At 37.3% G+C, this 21,465-nt stretch overlaps 1 protein-coding gene across 3 annotated transcripts in view; it reads right to left on the minus strand.

The window, feature by feature from the left end:
* Nucleotides 1-21,465, minus strand: part of B3GALNT2 (beta-1,3-N-acetylgalactosaminyltransferase 2) — a 58,348-nt gene that overhangs the window by 30,920 nt on the left and 5,963 nt on the right. For all 3 annotated transcript variants that reach the window (XM_041750421.1, XM_041750420.1, XM_041750419.1), the window contains exons 2-4: nt 16,429-16,576; nt 8,207-8,307; nt 4,684-4,877 (exon numbers count right to left, since the gene is read on the minus strand). In XM_041750421.1, the coding sequence (XP_041606355.1) occupies nt 4,684-4,877; nt 8,207-8,307; nt 16,429-16,576 (443 nt within the window). The remainder of the gene's footprint in view (nt 1-4,683; nt 4,878-8,206; nt 8,308-16,428; nt 16,577-21,465) is intronic.

The following is a 21,465-nucleotide window of genomic DNA, read 5'->3' on the forward strand; positions in this document are numbered from 1 at the left end:
AAAAGATTCAAGAGTAATCCTAATTTCTAGATGAGAACAGTGGAACTCAGAGTACTGCTATTTTAGTTACCTATTTGAGCTTTGGTGTCAAAACCTTTAACCATAATACATAAACTCCAATACTTGAGTCTTTTGATAAACTCTCTCAAATGTAATCATAATAGCTGGAATCACTACTAGAATCTGTCCTTCCTGCCTAATTTATGTCATTAAGCACAGTCACAGACTTTTTTTTTTTTTTTTTTTAAGATATATCCATTTCTTCATGAGAGACACAGAGAGAGAGGCAGAGACACAGGCAGAAGGAAAAGCAGGCTCCCCGAGGGAGCCCAATGCAGGACTTGATCCCAGATTCTGGGATCACGCCCTGAGTTGAAGGCAGATGCTCAACCATAGTCTTAAACTGGTTTGCTTATTTACTAGTTACTCTCTAACACTGTTACTAACAGCATTCACAATGATATAAAAATATTTTTCATGATGTCTAAAAAAACTGACTTCTTTTATAGACAATTATTCTGTAGGTAGCAATTATGAACTTTGAACAAAACAGAAAAAAATGATTTGAAGACACCGGAATGTGAATAAACAGGCCAAAACTGGAGGAAAAACCAATACCAGGAAGAAGAAAAAGTTGCTGTGCTTTTCCCCCCGTTTTTTAAATTGAAAGAACACCCTGAGCGGGCAACTAGAAGTTTTAATTAACAACTGTCATCATTCTGGTTGAAAAAAATAAAAATCAAAAGACAGTTGGGGCAAACACATCCACTAAACAGTGAAGAAAATCCCCAAAAAGGACAGGGTCAGAGAGAGGAGGTCCTACATTCTTTACATCAATTCTGCCCAAATCAGGCTGACAAAATCTACATCCAAAGCAGAATTTGAGTAGCCCATCAAAGTTCCAAAGAACTGAACAGAGATTTCAGCTGCTGCCCACTGCGACAGCAGCGTCTAAAGTCTCTGTCAGCCAGGGGCACCGGGGGGGGCTCAGTCAGTTAAGTGTCCAACTCTTGACTTTGGCTCAGGTCATGATCTCAGGGTGGTGAGATTGAGCCCTGAGTCAGGCTCCACACTTAGCGGGGGAGTCTGCCTGCAATTCCTTCTCCTTCTCCCCACCTTCCCCCACCCCCTGCTCATGGGTATGCTCCCTCACTCTCTCTCTCTGTTAGCCAATTTAACTGCCTGCTAAAACAAAACAAAACAAAACAAAACAAAAAAATCAAAACTCTTCAAGGAATATAATAGGATCCAGAGATCCTGCAATGAATTATTCACAATATCTGGGATACAATCCAAAATTACATGATATAAGACAAACCAGGAAAATGTAATCCATACTCAAGAGAAAAGATGATAATCAATTAAGACAGACCTTAACGTGATTCAAATATCAGAATAACAGAGAGGATTTTAAAGCTATTATTGTACCTAAGGTCAAAGCTGTAAAGAAAATATGTTCAAAATAAATGAACACAGGAAATTTTAGAGAAATAAAACTATGAAAGAGAATGAAAGGGACATTCTATAATTAGTACAATACCTAAAGTAGGTATTAGTACAATACCTAAAATGCATTCAGGGAGCCTGGGTGGCTCAGATGGTTAACCATCTGCCTTCAGCTCAGGTCATGATCTCTGGATCCTGGGACTGAGCCCCATGTTGGGCTCCCAGCTTATTAGCAAGGTTTCTGCTTCTCCCTCTGTGCCTGCTCATGCTCTCCCTCTGTTTCAAGTAAATAAAATCTTTTTTAAAAATAGTAAAAAATAAATAAATAAAATGCATTCACTGGTGAGATTTAATAGCAGATTTGTAGTAGAAGAGTCAGTGAATGCGCAAATAGATTGACAGAAATTATTGAATCTGAAAAACAAAACATTTAAAAAAATAGACACAGTCTCATGATTTGTGGAACAATGGCAAAAGGTCTAACATGCATATAATTGGAATCCCAGAATGAGTGCAGAAAATGGGGCTGAGCAAAATTTTTTGAAGAAATAATAGCTGAAAGTTTCCCAAATTTGGTGAAAGACAAATTTACAGATCGAAAAAAGTTGGCAAATCTGAGTAGCACAGACACAAAGAAAAAAACCACAGCAAGGTACAACACAATTAAACTACTTAAAACCAAATATAAAAAGAAATTCTTAAAAGCAGCCAGGAGAAACAGACAAAAAACCAATTACATATATCATATATTGGAACAATAATACAAAGGATAGTTGGCTTCTCACCACAAACAATGGAGTCCAGAAAATATTGAAATACTGAAAAGAAGTCAACTCAGAATTTCTATATCCAGAAAATATTCCACAAGAAAATGGGGGAGGGGGCAAATAAAGGCAAAACATAAATATTTTCAGAAACATGAAAACTAATCAAATGAATTACCAATAAACTTGCACATTCACAATATTCAGGAAGGAATGAAGAGCACCAGAAATAGTAAATATGTGGGCAAATATAAAGGATGATTTTTTTTCTCTAATTTACTTAAATATACATTTAGCTGTTTTAAAGCAGAAGTTGTAACACTGTACTGTTCTTATATTCTACATGAAAGGGTACAACATTAGTTTTAGGAAAAATGACAAGTTTAGGATGTCTACTGTAATCTTTCTGTCAATCATACACAAAAAGAGTAATGCAAAGAGCTATGGATGAAAGGACAACAGAAAAATTAAATGAAATTCTAAAAAATACTCAAACCCAAAGAAGGCAGGAAAAGAGGAACAGAGAAACAGAAAATGGTAGAATAGAAAACAAATAGCAAAATGAAAAATGGAAATCCAACCACTTCAATAATTGCATTAAATGTAAATGGATAGGGGATCCCTGGGTGGCTCAGCAGTTTAGCACCTGCCTTTGGGCCAGGGTGTGGTCCTGGAGTCCTGGGATCGAATCCTGCTTCGGGCTCCTGGCATGGAGCCTGCTTCTCCCAATGCCTGTATCTCTGCCCTCTCTCTCTCTCTCTCTCTCTCTCTCTCTCTCTCCCTTTCTCTCTCTATCATGAATATATAAATTAAAAAATCTTTAAAAAAAAATGTAAATGGATAAACACTCTATATAAAAGGTAGAAATTCTCAGACTGAATCAAAAGGAAGACCCAACTATATGCTTGTCCTCAGGAAACACAACTTCCAGATATAAATAAATAAATAAATAAATAAATAAATAAATAAACGCACACACATATATATAATTATATATATTATTATATATATATATATATATATATATATATATATAAAAATAATACACCATGACCAAGAGGAATAGGAGACTGGTTTAACATTTCAAAATCAACAAATGTTATTCATCCCACTAACAGAGTAAGAGCAACCCTGAAAACATTCTATATGCTCAGCAATAGAACAAATAAACATAGTGCTGGAATATGACTTAGCAACTAAAAAAAAAGAAAAGTGATGGGGCACCTGGCTGGCTCCATTGGCAGAATTGTGAGGTCAAGCCCCATATACGGCACAGAGCTTACGTTTTTTTTTTTTTTTTTTTTTTAAAAAAAGAGTTAACAGAAAAGGGAAAATTCATGAATACATACAAGAACATGGATGCTTTATAAAAACACAGAAATCTTACACAGGAGAGTACTTTATGATTCTATTTACATATGAAATCCCACAACAAGCAAAACTAGTCTACGGTAACAGGAAAAAAAAAGGTGGCTGTCTCTAGGAAGTGTGACAGGGGGATAGGAGCTTGGGTTATGCAGTTTAAACTGACTAAGAGGCAGCTAGCTGGCTTAGTTGGAAGAACAGGTGAATCATGGAGTTTAAGCCTCATGGTGGGTATAGAGATTACTTAAATAAATAAAAACTTAGAAAATAAATACGAAACTGTACATTTTACTGTGCATGAAATTTAAAAAAACAACAAATATTAAAGTCTAATTAATGAAAAAAAAATCTAACTAATGATATGAATGCTGAAGTGTTTAGGGTCAAAGCGTACTGATACCTGAAACTGACTCTGAAATACAGCCAGGAAAAATAAAAAGATCACTGAACAACTACATATATGATAAAGCAAATATAACAAAATGTTAATTAACTACTATAGAAGTTAGGTGGATTTATGGGTGTTCACTGTATAATTCCTCGAAGATTTCTACAAAAAGAATTTGAAAGAATCTTTTCAAATACAATTCCTTCCTAATACACTTCTTCAGATGTATCCTGTGAAGAAATCAGATTTCTGTACATACCAGGAACAGAGTAACCCCAGTTGTTTTAAATGTTCATTCCCTCTACATCCTTATTAGAAAAGAGATTTGAAGCAGCTGTTAGCCTTGTATTATAGTGATAGACTTTCAGGGTTGGAACAAAGAGACAATAAAACTCACACCTTAGAGTCCCAAAGCTCTTATATTCATTATCAACTTTTGTAACTCCTTAGGCTTTAGGGGATGTTAGGTTGGAAATTTCTAATCTGGTCTAATTTCTTCTTTTCTAGATAGAACACGTTTACCATTCATTGGTATTCTCTTCCCAGACCAGCATATTAATATATTATGTTATAGTGTATCCAATCAGTAAGGGAAGAAAAGTGGAATTCTTCCAACTAGATATAATTATATAGACTTCCAACCTACTATATGCCATGAGGATAAAGCTAGTATTTTTTAAGAAGAAAAATGGGGAAAACCTTATACAAAACAGTGCATACCTCCTGTTCTGCCTGATAAAGTTTGACTGTGATGTTTCTCTGGAAACCCACATCGTTGGCATCATAAAACACCCCAAGACTGGTGATGACAATTGGGTAGAGAACTCGGAAGCTCACGCTGACAACTTGGTCCTCAGAAATCCCTAATGAAGTGTCTTCAGAAAGACTGAATGCCTCAATCTCCTGGTTCAAAACTAAGGAAATAATGAGAAAAGGAGTTTTACATAACAAATATAATCTTCTAATTATTTCACAAATGGCAGGAATTAAAAACAATTCAGGAATGTGGCTGCTTCTAGGAAAAAAAATTATTTTGAAATTTAAGAATGAAGTTTTTAGCCACATATAGGTAAAATATTTAATTATCAGAACTACTTTATAAGTTTTTGTATATATACATGTGTGGATATACATATCTAAATGCCATAGAGGAATATTACCAAAGGCATCTATTAGGAAAGGTTCAATTAACAGGGATATTAAAAAGTAACTAATAAATAAAATCATTTTAAAAAAAAAGCAAACAGTACCTAATGCAGTCAAAAATAATGAGAAAATTTAGTCTTGGCTCTGCAAATTCCAAAATTCTACTTCTTGTTGGGCAATCTAAAATACTTGTGATGTCACATCACAAAAGTCCTTGAAATCACTTCCAATAACACTGAAAAACTATATAATACTGATAAGAGAAGCACATCAAACACAGTAGCATTTCTGACCACATACTGTGTGCCGTGCCCCATCACATTTACATCTTCACAACTACACTGTGTGGTCGTGGCATTATCTGGCATTATGGATTATGATACTGAGGCCTGGAGATGTTAAGTAACTTGCCCAAGGTCATAGAAAGTGGCAGAGCCAGGAATCAACCCCAGGTTTATGCACTTCAAACTGCATGCTTTTTCCCCTACCCCTCAGCTGTTTAAATCAAACCCAAAAATAGTCTTTTGCAAATAATGTTTTCAATTACCAGAAATGAATCAGGACTGATTACATGAAGCAGTTCACATGGCTGAGAGTATCAGAGCCACTTTATGAAATAATATAAAAACCTATTCTAAAAGATTTTAACGTTCTTTATATCTTTTCAAGCTGTGGTTTTCTAATTTTGCTGCTCACACAACCCCATCAAGCACATTTCTACACACTCTAGTATAGAGTACTTACAAAATATACACATACATTATTGTTACCAAGATATTCAGTCTTTATAAAGATAACATTGTTTTATTTTCAGATAAACAGAAATTCTGTTTTCTTCCCTCACCCACTGGATCCTTTGGATCCCTACCTGAAAATTCCTAAAGTGCTATTTTACACTCAGTAGATAGAGGCTCAATAAAATGTGCCTAACTGGAACTGATGAGCCTACCCAGTTACCTACATTAGCAGGAGTGGAAAGGAGGATGATAAACATTTTGTGATGGGCTGGGCAAGCACTGCTAGACTCCAAATAAACTGGGTGACATCAAAAGATTTTTTTAATATACTCAGTAAATGTAAAATATTCAAAGTATATGCATGGGTTAAAGGCTAACAGGTTAAGCACACTATAGCCTAACTACGTATCTGTTTAAAACAAATGTACCTTGAACTTCAATAGCTTCAAAATAAATTTAGTTACACCTATTTTAAAAATGTTATAACCTAGGTGTTACATATATAAAAATTTTCTATTAATTAACAACTCCACTCCTTTAGTATTCATGAAGAGTAATGCTTAAAACAATAAAAGTCTGGTTAATTTAAGGTGAGGTTTTTAAAAATTTGATCTGGGTTTCAAATGTAATTTGTTTTTTGGTTTTTTTTTTTTTAAGATTTATTTATTTATGATAGAGAGAGAGAGAGAGAGAGAGGCAGAGACACAGGAGGAGGGAGAAACAGGCTCCATGCTGGGAGCCCGATGTAGGACTCGATCCCGGGACTCCAGGATCACGCCCTAGGCCAAAGGCAGGCACCAAACCGCTGAGCCACCCAGGGATCCCTTCAAATGTAATTTGTTCAAGCTTATTATTCTTACATCATCAGCAATACAACATTTAATTAGGTTCATGGTCCCTCTGGGACTCCAGTGCAAGCTAACGGGCGTTCTCAGAGAAACAATAACACATGAAATTTTACTTATAATGTTAGAAGATCATAAGAAACCTCTGCTTTACACAATACAGACCTGAAAATATTGTGCAATTTATTTAAAAAGCTGATTGAATAGGGATCCCTGGGTGGCTCAGCGGTTTGGCACCTGTCTTCGGACTGGGGTGTGATCCTGGGGTCCCGGGATTGGGTCCCATATTGGGCTCCCTGTGTGGAGCCTGCTTCTCCCTCTGCCTATGTCTCTGCCTCTCTGTCTCTCATGAATAAATAAATAAAATATTTTTAAAAAATAAAAATTTAAAAAAAAAGCTGATTGAAACTGCACTTTATAAGAGGCAGATTCTTTAAAATAACATTAAGTACCTACACCATGTCCCAGGAACTATTCTAAGTTGTTTACATGTATCAACTTTTTTTCATCCTATGGGGTACTTTTTATCCTCAGTTTATAGATGATGAAACAGAAGCATAAAGGAGGTAAATAACTGATCAAAGGTCACACAGCTGGGAAAGTCAGAGCCTAGATTTAAAGCCATGGAAGGCTGACTCCAAGGCCTACACTCTCAATGACAACACTAATGTTGCCTGTAAGAGTGAGGTGTATACAATTAAAAGGGTCTGACAAATCTTAACATACCAGAAGTCATAATCAGCACATTTACGACTTTGAAAAGTTTAGTCTTCCTTAGAACCATAGCCGGAGGGTGGGGGATGGGAGTGAATGGGTGACGGGCACTGAGGGGGGCACTTGATGGGATGAGCACTGGGTGTTATTCTGTATGTTGGCAAATTGAACACCAATAAAAAATAAATTTATTAAAAAAAAAAAAAAGAACCATAGCTGAACACAAAAGGAAATGCTGGTAAAGGAAGATATTTGCTTATACAGTCAGCAATGTCCTAAAACTGGTTCCCAGGTAACAGAGGGAACTTGATTAGGACCATCTTTCTTTATCATCAGAACTCCCACAAATCTTTAGGGAATACAAAATATTACCCATATTTAAAATCTTTTACTATTTGTTTCTTTCGCAGAAGCTTACAGGCAATAATTCTAAGAGGAAGGTGCCTCACAGTATTCATACCAGGTTTACAATAAATTGACAAGATGGTGAAATCAGAAGTTATCTCAAAGTTCAAAACTCAGTTATTTAGGATTTATCTATATGTAAGGAATCTCCAGATGAATCTGAATCATACTGAAAAGGCAAACTCTCCTAGATCCTGAAATTATATCTATCTATTAAAGACTCCTCACAGATAGCTAGTGATCACTCGATCTGTCAAAAAGGATGAAAGATACATTTTGATAAAAGCTCAATCTGAGTCTGCTAAAAACAGATCACCAGACTAGTCAGTTTAGCAACTTCTCCTCAACATCAAATTTGTATGTAGAGTCACAGGGCTGGTGAAAGAGACGACTCACCTGGATTTGTGATGTTGAGCAGTCTGCAGGAATAAGGATCTTCCCTGTCTTCCACAGGCACTTCACAGCCATGAGCACCTATTATGAACTTCACAAGCACACTGAGAGATGTGTTGGCATTAACATCAGATACTGATTTTCACTTTGCACATGAATGTTTCCTCATGCCCATTTCAAAGCTTTGGAGACTCGAGTGTTCATAAGGATTAATTCTAACTTTATTTTTCTAGTCTGGCAAAAGAGGAACAAGCGAACCAAAAGTTGCCAATCACCAGGTGACCTATGTGTAAGCCCTCTACCGTATATACATTAAAGTGAGTATGGGGGCACCTGGGTGGCTCAGTGGTCAAGCATCCTGCCTTTGGCTCAGGGTGTGATCCCACAGTCCTGGGACTGAGTCCTGCATCAGACTCCCCATGAGGAGCCTGCTTCTTCCTGGGCCTATGTCTCTGCCTCTCTCTCTCTCTCTCTGTTATGAATAAATAAATAAAATCTCTTTTTTTTTAAATAAAATCTTGAAAAAAAATAAAGTGAGTATGAATATGTTTGGCCTGGCTACCAGCAAATGCTTTTTGTTAAAAGCAAATTACAGAAGAAATGTTGGGAAATATCAGGAAGGGAGACAGAACATAAAGACTCCTAACTCGGGGAAACGAACTAGGGGTGGTGGAAAGGGGGAGGAGGGCGGGGGTTGGAGGCGAATGGGTGACAGGCACTGAGGTGGACACTTGACGGGATGAGCACTGGGTGTTTTTCTCTATGTTGGTAAATTGAACACCAATAAAAATTAATTAAAAAAATAAAAATTAAATAAATAAATAAATAAATAAAATAAATAAATAAAAATAAAAAAAAAATCATCTTCAAGTTAAAAAAAAAAAAAAAAAAAGCAAATTACAGTAAAGTCAGTTTCTCATGCCCTGACCTAAAAACTTATCTGTATCTGCAATCTTCTTTATTTGCTTTCTTCTATTTTATTTTTTTTAAGATTTTATTTATTTATTCATAGACACAGAGAGAGAGAGGCAGAGACACAGGCAGAGGGAGAAGCAGGCTCCACACAGGGAGCCCAATGTGGGACTCGATCCCGGGTCTCCAGGATCACACCCCACGCTGCAAGGGGTTCCAAACCGCTGCACCACCGAGGCTGCCCTGCTTTCTTCTATTTTAGGAGGTATTCCTTTTACTACAGATTAGTCTTCCCAAGCAAGAGGAGATGGTCTCCTCTCCTATATCTTACCTGCAACCTGTGGCTCCTTTCCTACACTTATAAATACGATGAGTCCTGATCCTAATTTTTTTCTTTTTAAAGATTTTATTTATTTATTCATGAGAAACACAGAAAAGAGAGAGAGACACACACACACAGGGAGAAGAAGCAGGCTCCATGCAGGGAGCCCGATGTGGGACTTAATCCCGGGTCTCTAGTATCACAGCCTGGGCTGAAGGCAGTGCTAAATTGCTGAGCCACCCGGGCTACCCCCTGATCCTAATTTCTATTTACCTACCATCCTTTCCTTTACACTGAAGTCCTACAAAGGAATTAACTAAAATTGCAGGCTGTAGATTCTCATCTCCCACTCATTTTATAAAACAGAGACTTCAGCTTAATACCCACCACTTATACTGAAATGTTTACCACCAATGTAACTACTGATTTGCTGCTAAATCAACGGACAACTTTTCAAGCCTTCAATTTGTGGTTCGATAGTAGTCTCTTTATGGTGTTCTTTTCCCTCCATTATGTGGGCTGCTCAGTCACCTACCGAGTCTGTCCATTAGGATAGATTTTAAAGCAGGGCTTTGCCCTTGGGCCTCTTCTCACTCTTTTTGCCTGCTCTTCCTGGACAATATTTATTCTCAAGGCTTCACCTAGCTTGGGAAGGATTCCTGAATTAGCATCTCTAGTTTGGACCCACCTTCTAAGTAAAAGATCCATATATTCATTGAACATCTTTTCCTAGACAGCCCACAGATGACAGTCATGTGCTGGATGTGGCTCCTACTGGCCTGTGAGAGCCAACTGCTAAATTTTCAAGAATTCTGGAGGCTGGTTATTAAGAATAGCCTTTATTAAATTACATAAACATTAAAAACAAAGAATATATTCAAATTAATCCTTTCTCATTTCTCTATTATCTATGCTCTTGAGGTTATGTTTACCTATTACATCTGTGTGGTGGAAATAAAACGGTGTGCTACTGCATATTTTTCCTGAGTCTGTATTCAGAGATGTGGTATTCATTGGTTGAAGTTGGTCATGGAGGGAATACTTCCACCATGGAAACTGGCAAACACTAAAAATAAGGGTTTTATTTATTGTTTTGTTAACCTTAATGATGGAGGGAAAAAAAGCAAATGTTGGAGGAAAAGTTAATGCAAATTAAACTTAAAAATGTGATGTGTCTGCATAAATCAATGGAACAGAATAGAGAGCCCAGAGATAAACCCACAATTATATAGTCAATTAATCTATGACAATGGAGGCAAGGATATCCAATGGGAAAAAGATAGTCTCTTCAACAAAGAGTGTTGGGAAACTGGAGAACTACCTGCAAAACAATGAAATGGGACCATGCTCTTACACCATACACAAAAATAAACTCAAAATAGACTAAAGACCTAAATGTGAGACCTAAATCCATAAAACTCCTAGAAGAGAACATAAGCAATAATTTCTCTGACATCAGCTATAGAAACATTTTTCTAGATATGTCTCCTCAGGCAAGGGAAACAAAAGCAAAATTAAACTACTGGGACTACATCAAAATAAAGACCTTCCACACAGCAAACGAAACTATCAATAAAACTAAAAAGCAACCTACAGAATGGGAGAAGATATTTCCAAAGATATCTGATAAGGATATAATACCCAAAATATATAAAGAACCCAACACCAAAAAATCAAATAATCCAACTAAAAAATGGGCAGAATACATGAATAGACATTTTTCCAAAGAAGACATCCAGATGGCCGACAGACGAAATAGTGTTCAACATCACTCATCATCAGGAAAAACCAAATCAAAACCATAATGAGATAATATCTGTTAGAATGGCTAATATCAAAAAGACAAGAAATAACAAGCCTTGGAAAGTATGTGTAGAAAAGGGTACTCTTGTCCACTGTTGGTGGGAATCAAACTGTTGTAACCACTGTGGAAAACAGTATGAAGGGTCCTCAAAAAATTAAAAATAGAATTAGCATATGATCCAGTAATTCCACTATTGGGTATTTAGCCCCCAAAAATGAAAACACTAATTTAGATATATAAGATAGATAAATACCTATCTATCTATCTATTTATCACAGCATTGTCTATAGTAGCATTCCATACAGTAGATATGGAAGCAACCCAAGTGTCCATCAATAGATGAATGAAGATGTAGTATGTGTATACAATGGAATTTTTTTTTTAATTTTTATTTATTTATGATAGTCACAGAGAGAGAGAGAGAGAGGCAGAGACACAGGCAGAGGGAGAAGCAGGCTCCATGCACCGGGAGCCCGATGTGGGATTCGATCCCAGGTCTCCAGGATGGCGCCCTGGGCCAAAGGCAGGCGCCAAACCACTCCGCCACCAGGGATCCCCAATGGAATATTATTCATCCATAAACAATGAACTCTTGCCATTTGCAACAACATGGATGGATCTAGAAAGTATAACGCTAAGGAAAATAAGTCAGAGAAAGACAAATACCACAAGATTTCACTTATATGTGGAATTTAAGAAACAAAACAATAAACAAAGAAAAAAATGAGATAAACCAAAAAATAGACCTTAAATATAAAGAAACGGTGGTTGCCAGAGGCGAGGTTTGGGGGAGGGGGCGGCAAGTGAAACAGGTGAAGGGGATTAAGAATACACTTATCTTGATGAGCACTGAGTAATATATACAATTGTTGGATCACTATATTGTACACCTGAAACATAACACTGAATGCTAATTATACTTGAATTAAAAATGAATAAATAAAAATTAAAAGAAAAAAGTGATGTGCCTATAGCCATTCCATTGTGAATAGTAGAAAACCTATTACCTAATTCAACAAAGAAGTCACTGACTTTATTGATTAAGAGTAAAGTTCTGGCACATATCTCAGTAGTCACTTTATTTTTTGAAAGGTTTTATTTATTTGACAGAGAGAAAGAGAGAGAGAGAACACTGGGGAGTGGCAGGCAGAGGAAGAGGGAGAGCAGGCTCCCTCCTGAGCAGGGAGCCCAATGGGGACTCAATCCCAGGACCCTGGGATCATGATCTGAGCTTGAAGGCAGGCACTCAACCGGCTGAGCCACCCAGGCATCCTCAGTTGTCACTTTAGTTTTACTCTTTAACTTAAAGGAAACATTTATGTCCTAACTGTACTCTTTTGTCAATTGTATCTATCTATTTAATAGATACTTGTGAAATTGACATCTCATTTCTTTTACTACAAAGGCTTTTAATTAAAAATGGTCCTAGAAAAAAAAATGGTCCTAGAAATATATATGGATACAATGGAATACAAGATTTGAAAGTAAATCACAGGGGTCCCTGGGTGGCACAGCGGTTTAGCGCCTGCTTTTGGCCCAGGGCACGATCCTGGAGAGCCAGGATCGAGTCCCACATCGGGCTTCTGATGCATGGAGCCTGCTTCTCCCTCTGCCTGTGTCTCTGCCTCTCTCTCTCTCTCTCTCACTGTGTGCCTATCATAAATAAATAAAATAAAAATAAAAATTAAAAAAAAAGAAAGTAAATCACAGCCACAGAAGTGCAAACACTTTATTAATGGCCAATTAAGGCAGAATACCATTCATAAGCAACTAGCATTTAGAATAAAAGTATAAACAAAAATGAATAAGTCTGCTAATTAAATTATTGCAGATATTTACCAAATTAGTTTTAATTCTTCTTAAATACTCTTACTAGATCCATAAAATTACTCTGACCCAGGAAGAAGTTTTTGAGTCATATCTATTGCTATACAAATACACCATCATTTTTACAAAACAAATCACCAAGCTCACTAAATTTAAAGCAGGAATGCTATGATGGCAAATAAATTACTGGTGACTATCTGAATGTTAATTTTCCTCATTACGTTTAGTTCTGAGTCATTCCCTCAATAGTCACTGAGTGCCTTACCCTGGGTGGCTCAGTCAGTTGAGCACCCAACTCTTGATTTTGGTTCAGGTCATGATCTCAGGGTCATGGGATTGAGCCTGGTGTTGGGCTCCACATGGGCTTGGAGCCTGCTTAAGATTCTCTTTTCCTCAGCCCCTCTCCCCAGCTCATGCACGCTCTCTCAAAATAAAATCTTTAAAAAAAGTTAAAGTCCCTATGCTCATGAAATTATACTCTAGTGGGAAAAGAAAACAACTTATAAATATGAAGCCAAATATAAAAAACATGCTAATTGGTGGTAAGTAGTATTAAGAAAAATAAAGTCAAACAGGGAAGACAGAGAGGGAAAAGGGGTATGTGCTATTTAATATGGGGCTGCCTCCTGCTAAGGTGACATCTAAACAGAGACCTGAAAAATGTGAGACTGTGAACCATGAGGATATCCAGTGGAAGAGTGATAAAGACAGGGGAGACAGTAAGTGCAAAGGCCCTGAGGCAGAAACGCATTTAGTGTAGCACAGTGATGGTTGCCATGTAGGGGAAACAGATGTAGCTAAGGTCTAAGACCATAGTAAAGACTTGGTATTTCACTCTGAGCAAAAGAGAGGTCAATGGAGAGGTAAGAGCAGAAAATTGACAAAATTTGAGTAATTTTATTTTCAAAAAAATTTTTATTTATTTATTCACGAGAGACACACAGAGAGAGGCAGAGACATAGGCAGAGGGAGAAGCAGGCTTCCCACAGGGAGCCCGATGTGGGACTTGATCCCAGAACTCTGGGATCACGCTCTGAGCTAAAGGCAGACATTCAACCACTGAGCCACCCAGGTGCCCCAAATTAGAGTGATTTTTAAGAGAAGCACTCTGGCTGCTGTACGGAAAATAGAATACAGAGAAATAAAGGTAGAAGCAGGAAATCCAGAGAGAGGCTTCTGCAAGAATTAAGATGAGAGGTAATGTGGCCTAATGGGGAGAGGGTGGTGGTTTTGATAGTAGTGATAAAGGTGGTGAGTGGCTAGATTCTGGATATAATACAAAGGTAGCACCAAGAAAATATGCTGATTGGTTGGATGTGGCATGTGGGAGAAAGAAGAAATCAAGATAACAATGTATTATAATTCTTTAAAACTTCCTATTTTACTGATGCCTTAACATCCTCACAAACAGCCTATGAGTGTCCTCTCCAGGTGACCTAATATGCCAGTGATAAGGCTGGTCCCTGCCACAATTCCCCCTCTTGCCTTCTCCTGACTGACCTAGTGACATTCTAACACAAAAATGAAATCCTCACACATCTTTTGCTTATATAGTCCACCATGACCCCCAGTAAAGGCACATGCCAATGGCGCCCCACCTGCTTGGTTGGGACTGCTTCCTGGCCACTCCTCCTGTCTGGCCGCTCCCTGTGTGGCATACCATTCCTCTCTTTCTAGGACTTGTGAGTATGATCAATCTAATTTCATAGGCCTCTCCAGTGTAACTTCTGTGGCCATGCTGGAGTGACCCTTAGGGACCCAAAAGGGGGATTACTCCCTCCTAACATAGCCACCAGGGTTTTCTGTCTGAGCAACTGGTAGAAAGGGGTCATTATTATCTGAGACAGGAAAGACTACCTAGGAAGTGCAGGTTTTGGAGGAGGTTCTGATAGTAGTGATGAGTCTGAGGCCTTTCATTTGCTGGTAATAGGTACTATTATCGAGATCATGAACTCAAGAAATCTTGAAAAGGTAAGAAAGCTGCTTTGAATAAGATAGGAAATCTATCACTACTGATGACAAGAAAATTCTGCAAATGTATAGCTACTCACTTCCAAATGTGCCAGTTAATGTAATCCTGAGAGGGCCTTCTAGAATTGCTCATCATCTGAGTATCTATTTTCACATAACTAAAAGTTAAACCTCCCATGCTTCTCTTCCACTAGTCCCTCACTATATAATCTTTAGAGGTTGGTCTCACTGAGAAGACTAAGGCCTTGGGCTCCTAACCAATCAACATGAGATATGCTACCAAGCTCAACCTGGAAGAGCATGGCATATTATATACACTGCACTTTAATTAATTTAATTTAGGCCACTTACCTAAATTAACATCTCTGTCCCCAATTAATCAATTAAAAGTACTACAGAACAGAAAAAAAGGGCAGCCCTGGTGGCGCAGCGGTTTAGAGCCACCTGCAGCCTGGGGTGTGATCCTGGAGACCCAGGATCGAGTCCCACATCGGGCTCCCTGCATGGAGCCTGCTTCTCCCTCTGCCTGCGTCTCTGCCTCTCTCTCTCTGTGTGTCTCTCATGAATAAATAAAATCTTTAAAAAAAAAAAGAACAGAAAAAAATAATTCAGTGTCTCTGTAAAGTCAGTGAAAAGCTTATTTTGACACAAACCTCTCTAAGCAGACAACTATTCTGCAATAGAACCTTTTAAGAATTCGTATTCTAGGGGCGCCTAGGTGGCTCAGTTGGTTAAGCATCCCACTCTTGATTTTGGCTCAGGTCATGATCTCAGGGTCATAGGACTGAGCCTTGTGCCAGGCTCTGTATTAGGCGTAGAGCCTGCTTAAGATTCTCTCTCCTGGGAGGCCTGGGTGGCTTAGTGGTTGAGTGTCTGCCTTCAGCTCAGGGCATAGCCCCAGGATCGAGTCCCACATCAGGCTCCCTGCATGGAAGCCTGCTTCTCCTTCTGCCTATGTCTCTGCCTCTCTCTCTCTCTCTCTCTCTCTCTCTCAATATCTCTCTCTGTGTCTCTCATGAATAAATAAAATTTTTAAAATCTTAAAAAAAAAATTTTCTTTCCCTCTCCCTTTGCCCCTCCCCCTGCTCACTCTTGCTCTCTATCTCAAAAAAATTACTATTCTAAATCAAAACAAAAACAAAACAAACCAGGTATCTATAAATACTAATATATTAACCAATGAATATATTCACCTCTAACTATCTTTTGGCTAAGAACCTTGGTTAAATTTACTTTTGTGACTCAACTACATGGAAGGGAAGAAAAATGAGATAGCCATTTCTCCCAGTAAGAAAGGCCACTTACCTAAATTAACATCTCTGTCCCCAAAAAGGTTTTTCAGAACTCTTATTCAATAAATCAGGCAAGGTGCCAACTAAGAAAACCTACCGTTGACTTAATGATGGATGTTGTATTAAATGCTTCAGCCAGGTGCTTCTTATCACATTTCGAAGTTCATGGTTATTGCGAGCTGACAACACACCAACTACCACATCATAGTGACTAGATTTCCAATGAGGAAATAAGGCCAATTGATCTAGAAATAAGCAACAATAAATTAGAAATGTCATGTCTCAATTACTATTCTATATGTAACATAAAAATGTTTATTACCAAATAATACATGTTCATGTGTGTAGAAAATACAAAGAAATACAAAGGGAAAAATATTTTAAAAATCACCCATAGACGTACCACCTAGATAACTACTACCAACATTTTTGGCATAAAGTCTTTTTGTCTTCCCCACATGTGTATATATTTCTGCTCTACATAAGTAAGTGAATTCTTCAAAACTAATAAGATGTTTATGAAGCAAACCAGTTTGAAAAGGCAGTGTGGCATAAATCATGCAATAGTAGGCAGTAGGAGTCCGTTAGGCCTTGAGCAGAATCCTGTTTCTTTTTAAGATAAAAGTTATTTAACTTTTTTTTTTTTTATTAAAGATTTTTTTTTAAATTTAAGTACTCTCTACCCCCAACATGGGGCTTGAACTCACCACCCTGAGATCAAGAATCTCAAGCTCAGGGGCCTGGGTGGCTCAGCTGGTTGGGCATCTGACTTTGGCTCAGGTCCTGATTCTGGGGTCCTGGGATTGAGCTCTGAGTCAGGCTCCCTGCTCAGCGGGGAGTCTGTTTTTCCCTCTAATTCCTGTTTGAGCATGCTCTATCAAATAAATAAATGAAATCTTAAAAAAAAAAAAAAAGTCTCATGGCTCTACTGACTGAGCCAGTCAGCCACCCTGAAAAGTTATGTAACTTCTTGAGCCTTAGTTTCCTTAACTACAAATGGGTATAGTAACACTTCTCATACAGTTGTTGTAAAAACTAAGAGATAATGTTTATAAAGTTCCTGGTTTGGTAACCAAAATAACAGGCACTCACTGGCAACCAAGAGCAACTATAACAACCACAACAAACATGTGCTTTCAAAGGTGAAGGCCTAAGTTAACAATAATTAGGGGGCACCTGGGTGGCTCAGTGGGTTGAGCATCTGACTCTTGATTTTGACTCAGGTCATGAGATCAAGCCCCATATCGGGCTCTGTGCTAGGCATGGAGCCTGCTTGGGATTCTCTTCCTCCCTCTCCTTCTGCCCTACCTCACTGTGGCTCTTGCTCTCTCAAAAAAAAAAAAAAAATTAGTAAGTTTGGGAAATAAAGCTGAAAGACTACTATGCTGGAATCTACCAGAACCCTCATTAACAACAATAAATTCTACAGCCAGCAAACCCTATGTCATTTACTAAATATTCTAAAGAATGAAAGAGGGAGACATTTCCAGGAAGGCCAAACAAAAACAAAAACCCACCAAAAATCAAGGGACAAATCACGTGAATGGCTCATTTTTTACTGCCATAAGGGCTAATGGGCAGGACTACATTTAAAAAAAAATTGTCCTTAGAAGACAGAAGGGAGGGATCCCTGGGTGGCGCAGCGGTTTGGCGCCTGCCTTTGGCCCAGGGCGCGATCCTGGAGACCCAGGATCGAATCCCACATCAGGCTCCCGGTGCATGGAGCCTGCTTCCCCCTCTGCCTATGTCTCTGCCCCTCTCTCTCTCTCTCTCTCTCTCTCTCTCTGTGACTATCATAAATAAATAAAAATTAATAAAAAAAATTAAAAAAAAAAGAAGACAGAAGGGAAAGATACTTTGTTTTTTACCACCAGTTTCAAAGCTGGAGAGCTACAAGCTTATATATAGTTCTGAAGAGGGGCCCATTTCACCTCTTTCTCCAATGATGGGAATGGATCCAAAATGTTTCCAAAAATAACTTAAGGTCAGAGATCTTTACTACATTAAGTGCAATGTTTTTTATATGCCATAAGATCCACATATTCAGCCAAAAGACAACAAAAACATGTTGACATTTTTTCAAAGGGCCGATTAAAATAATAAAATCTGGGAGACAGATTCTTCTAATAGGATACCTGAAGAATATTACACTGTAACAATTCTAGGACTATAGAAATTTTTGTATAGATACCTTATTTTCCAAAACAGACATATTTCTTAAAAAAAAAAAAAAAATCTAAAGGTAGAGATACTTGTTATTTTAGCCTACCATGAATCCTGTACTAAAATGGATTCTTCTTTAAAGGTAGGAGTTTATCTTTTATCTTTCTTTTTTTTTTTTTTTTTAAGATTTATTTTAAAGAGAGAGTGAGCACAAGTAAGACGGGTAGGGAGAGGGAGAGAGAAGGGCAAGCAGACTCCCCACTGAGCACAGGCTTGATCCCAGAACCAAGAGATCATGACCTGAGCCAAAACCAAGAGGCGACTGCACCACACAGGGGCCCTAGGCAGGAATTTATCTTTAATGTAAACCCAAATTTTCCTTGACTAAGCTTGCTTGTAATAGACCATTTATTGCACACCTGTAAAGTACTAAATACTATATACAGAGTATCATTTTAAGGCTTTGCATGTAGAGTATCATTTAATGCTCACAACCCTGAAATGTAGGTGGTGTCAGGCTCCTTGTTAAACAAATAAGAGGCATAGAGAATTCAGTAATTTCTGAATTTCTGCCTTTTCCTAAGGCAAACAGCTAGTAAATGGTGCAGCTAAAATTTAATCCTGGGCGATTTAACTCCATTCTTCATCACTGTTCTATTAGGGGCACAGTTTGATATAGCTCATCTGAGACTAAATTCTCTAAATCTTTTATTCGTAACACCAGATCAGGTGGTGAATTAGTGATAAGTAGATCACTAGAAATGCTGGTTAGCATGTTAATTTTTTTATAAATTCACGGCGCATGAACATTTTTTCTCAGATACACAGAACTGTACAATGAAAGTTGTAGCTACTGATGGAACTCTAAATTATGAGCCTGAATCTGGAGAATAATTTAAATGCTTATGTAAAATTGGCAATGATATATCCCATTTCACCCTCTACTTTTTCACAGAGAAATATTAAGTACTTTTAGCAACAAGAATGAGGCAAATGTAGTAACCAGATATATCTGACATTGATTCCATAGCCAAAGTGTTGCATGATACCAGTAATAAGCTATTTAAATCTCTGTACCTCAGTTTCCTAATGGAAAAAAAAGTGATACCAAAAAGTCTTCACTTGGTCTATTTCATTCATTTCAAAATGTCTTCTGAAATGATTAAAAGCCAGAGAAGGGCAAAATCACATTTAACCTTAATTAACTCCTCATTTACCTGACATCATCAGGAAACAAAGTTGATGCACAAAAGTAAAATCATAAAATAACTAAAATAATCTGTTAAATGCCAAATATCACTGCCTCATTTTTGGTAGATAATCAAAATGAACCTTTGAGAAATGGATTACATGAAATAATTTAACTTGTTCTTGATGACAAAGTCTTCATGAAAAATTTCTCAAATCCCTTTCTCATGATTAATTCTACCCGTTGCTTCAATTTGGACGCTTATCTCTCCCTGGACCATGACAAAGGCATCCTAATGATGAGCACTGAGTAATACATGGAAGTGCTGAATCATTGTATTGTGCACCTGAAACTAATACAACAGTGTATATTAACTACACTGGAATAAATTTTAAAAAAAAGACAATTGGGAAATTTTGAACTAAGTATTGCAAAGAATCATTAATTTTTCTAATCATGATGATGGTTTTTGTGGTTATGGTTTTTTAAAGTCTATCTTTAGAGGTAATGTACTAAGATATTTATGGAAATAATAACTTATCTGTGATTTGCTTCCAAATAATCCAGTGGGAAGAAGTGGGTTGGTGTGTTTGTGAAAAATGTGAGCTGAAGGTGTATGATGAATACATAATATTTGTTATAATCTTCTGCTTTTGGGTATGTTTAAAATTTTTCATAATAAAAACTTAAAATACGAAAGAAAAAAAACCCACCCAAGGCTATCCTAACAGTTTATTCCTGGTTTCTTCATATCACTGCCAAACAAGATTTTTCTAAAAATTATTAAGTATATATTAAAGATGACCATGTGGCATGTGAAAATCCCATGGCTTATGGTTGCAAACTACTTTTTGATCTAATTCCACTTCTCTCTGCCATTGCCAATCCTCTCTGCTTCTAATCCATGTCTAAGCTGCTTCTGTTGAACTGCTTTAGTTTACATGCATTTCTACTTTTCTTGCAGAGGAGAAGTGCATGGCAGATTCTGGCCTTTAAAAAACTTCTCCTTCCAGATATACTGAAAAAAGGGTTTCTAAAGACTCAACCAAAAAACTATTAGAAATAATAAATTCAGTAAAGTTGGGGGGATACAAAATCAATCTACAAAAATCAGTGGCACTTCAATACACTAAGAATGAACTATCAAAAAAAAATAAAAAAGAAATTCAGTAATCAATCCTATTTACAATTGAATCAAAATGATTAAGATATCTAGGAATAAATTTAACCAAGGAGGCAAAAGATCTGTACACTGGAAGCCGTAAGACATTGAAGAGAGAAACTGAAGAAGACAAAAAAAAATGGAATGATATATTCTGTGCTTGTGGGCCGGAAGAATATTTTTTTAAATGTCCATAGTACCCAAAGCAATCTACAGATTCAATGCAATGCCTATCAAAATTCTAGTGGCATTTTTCTCAGAAATACAGCAAACAACCCTAACATTTGTATGAAACTACAGAAGACCTTAAATAGGCACAGCAATCTTGGGAAAGAACAAAAGAGGAGGGCAACACGCAGCATAAGCTCTTCTATCATCATCGAAGAGGGGATGATTACAGCAATACAGGCCTACCTCAAGAAACAAGAAAAATCTCAAATAATCTAACCTTATACCTAAAGAAGCTAGAGGAAGAACAAAACCCAAAGCCACCAAAAGGAAGAAAATGATAAATATGAAAGCAGAAATAAATGATAACAATAAATGAAAGACTATGATAACAATAGAATGGATCAATGAAACCAAGAGCTAGTTCTCTTAAAACATCAACAAAATTGATA

The sequence above is a fragment of the Vulpes lagopus genome, chromosome 3, assembly GCF_018345385.1.
Source record: "Vulpes lagopus strain Blue_001 chromosome 3, ASM1834538v1, whole genome shotgun sequence".
NCBI classification, from domain to species: Eukaryota; Metazoa; Chordata; class Mammalia; order Carnivora; family Canidae; genus Vulpes; species Vulpes lagopus.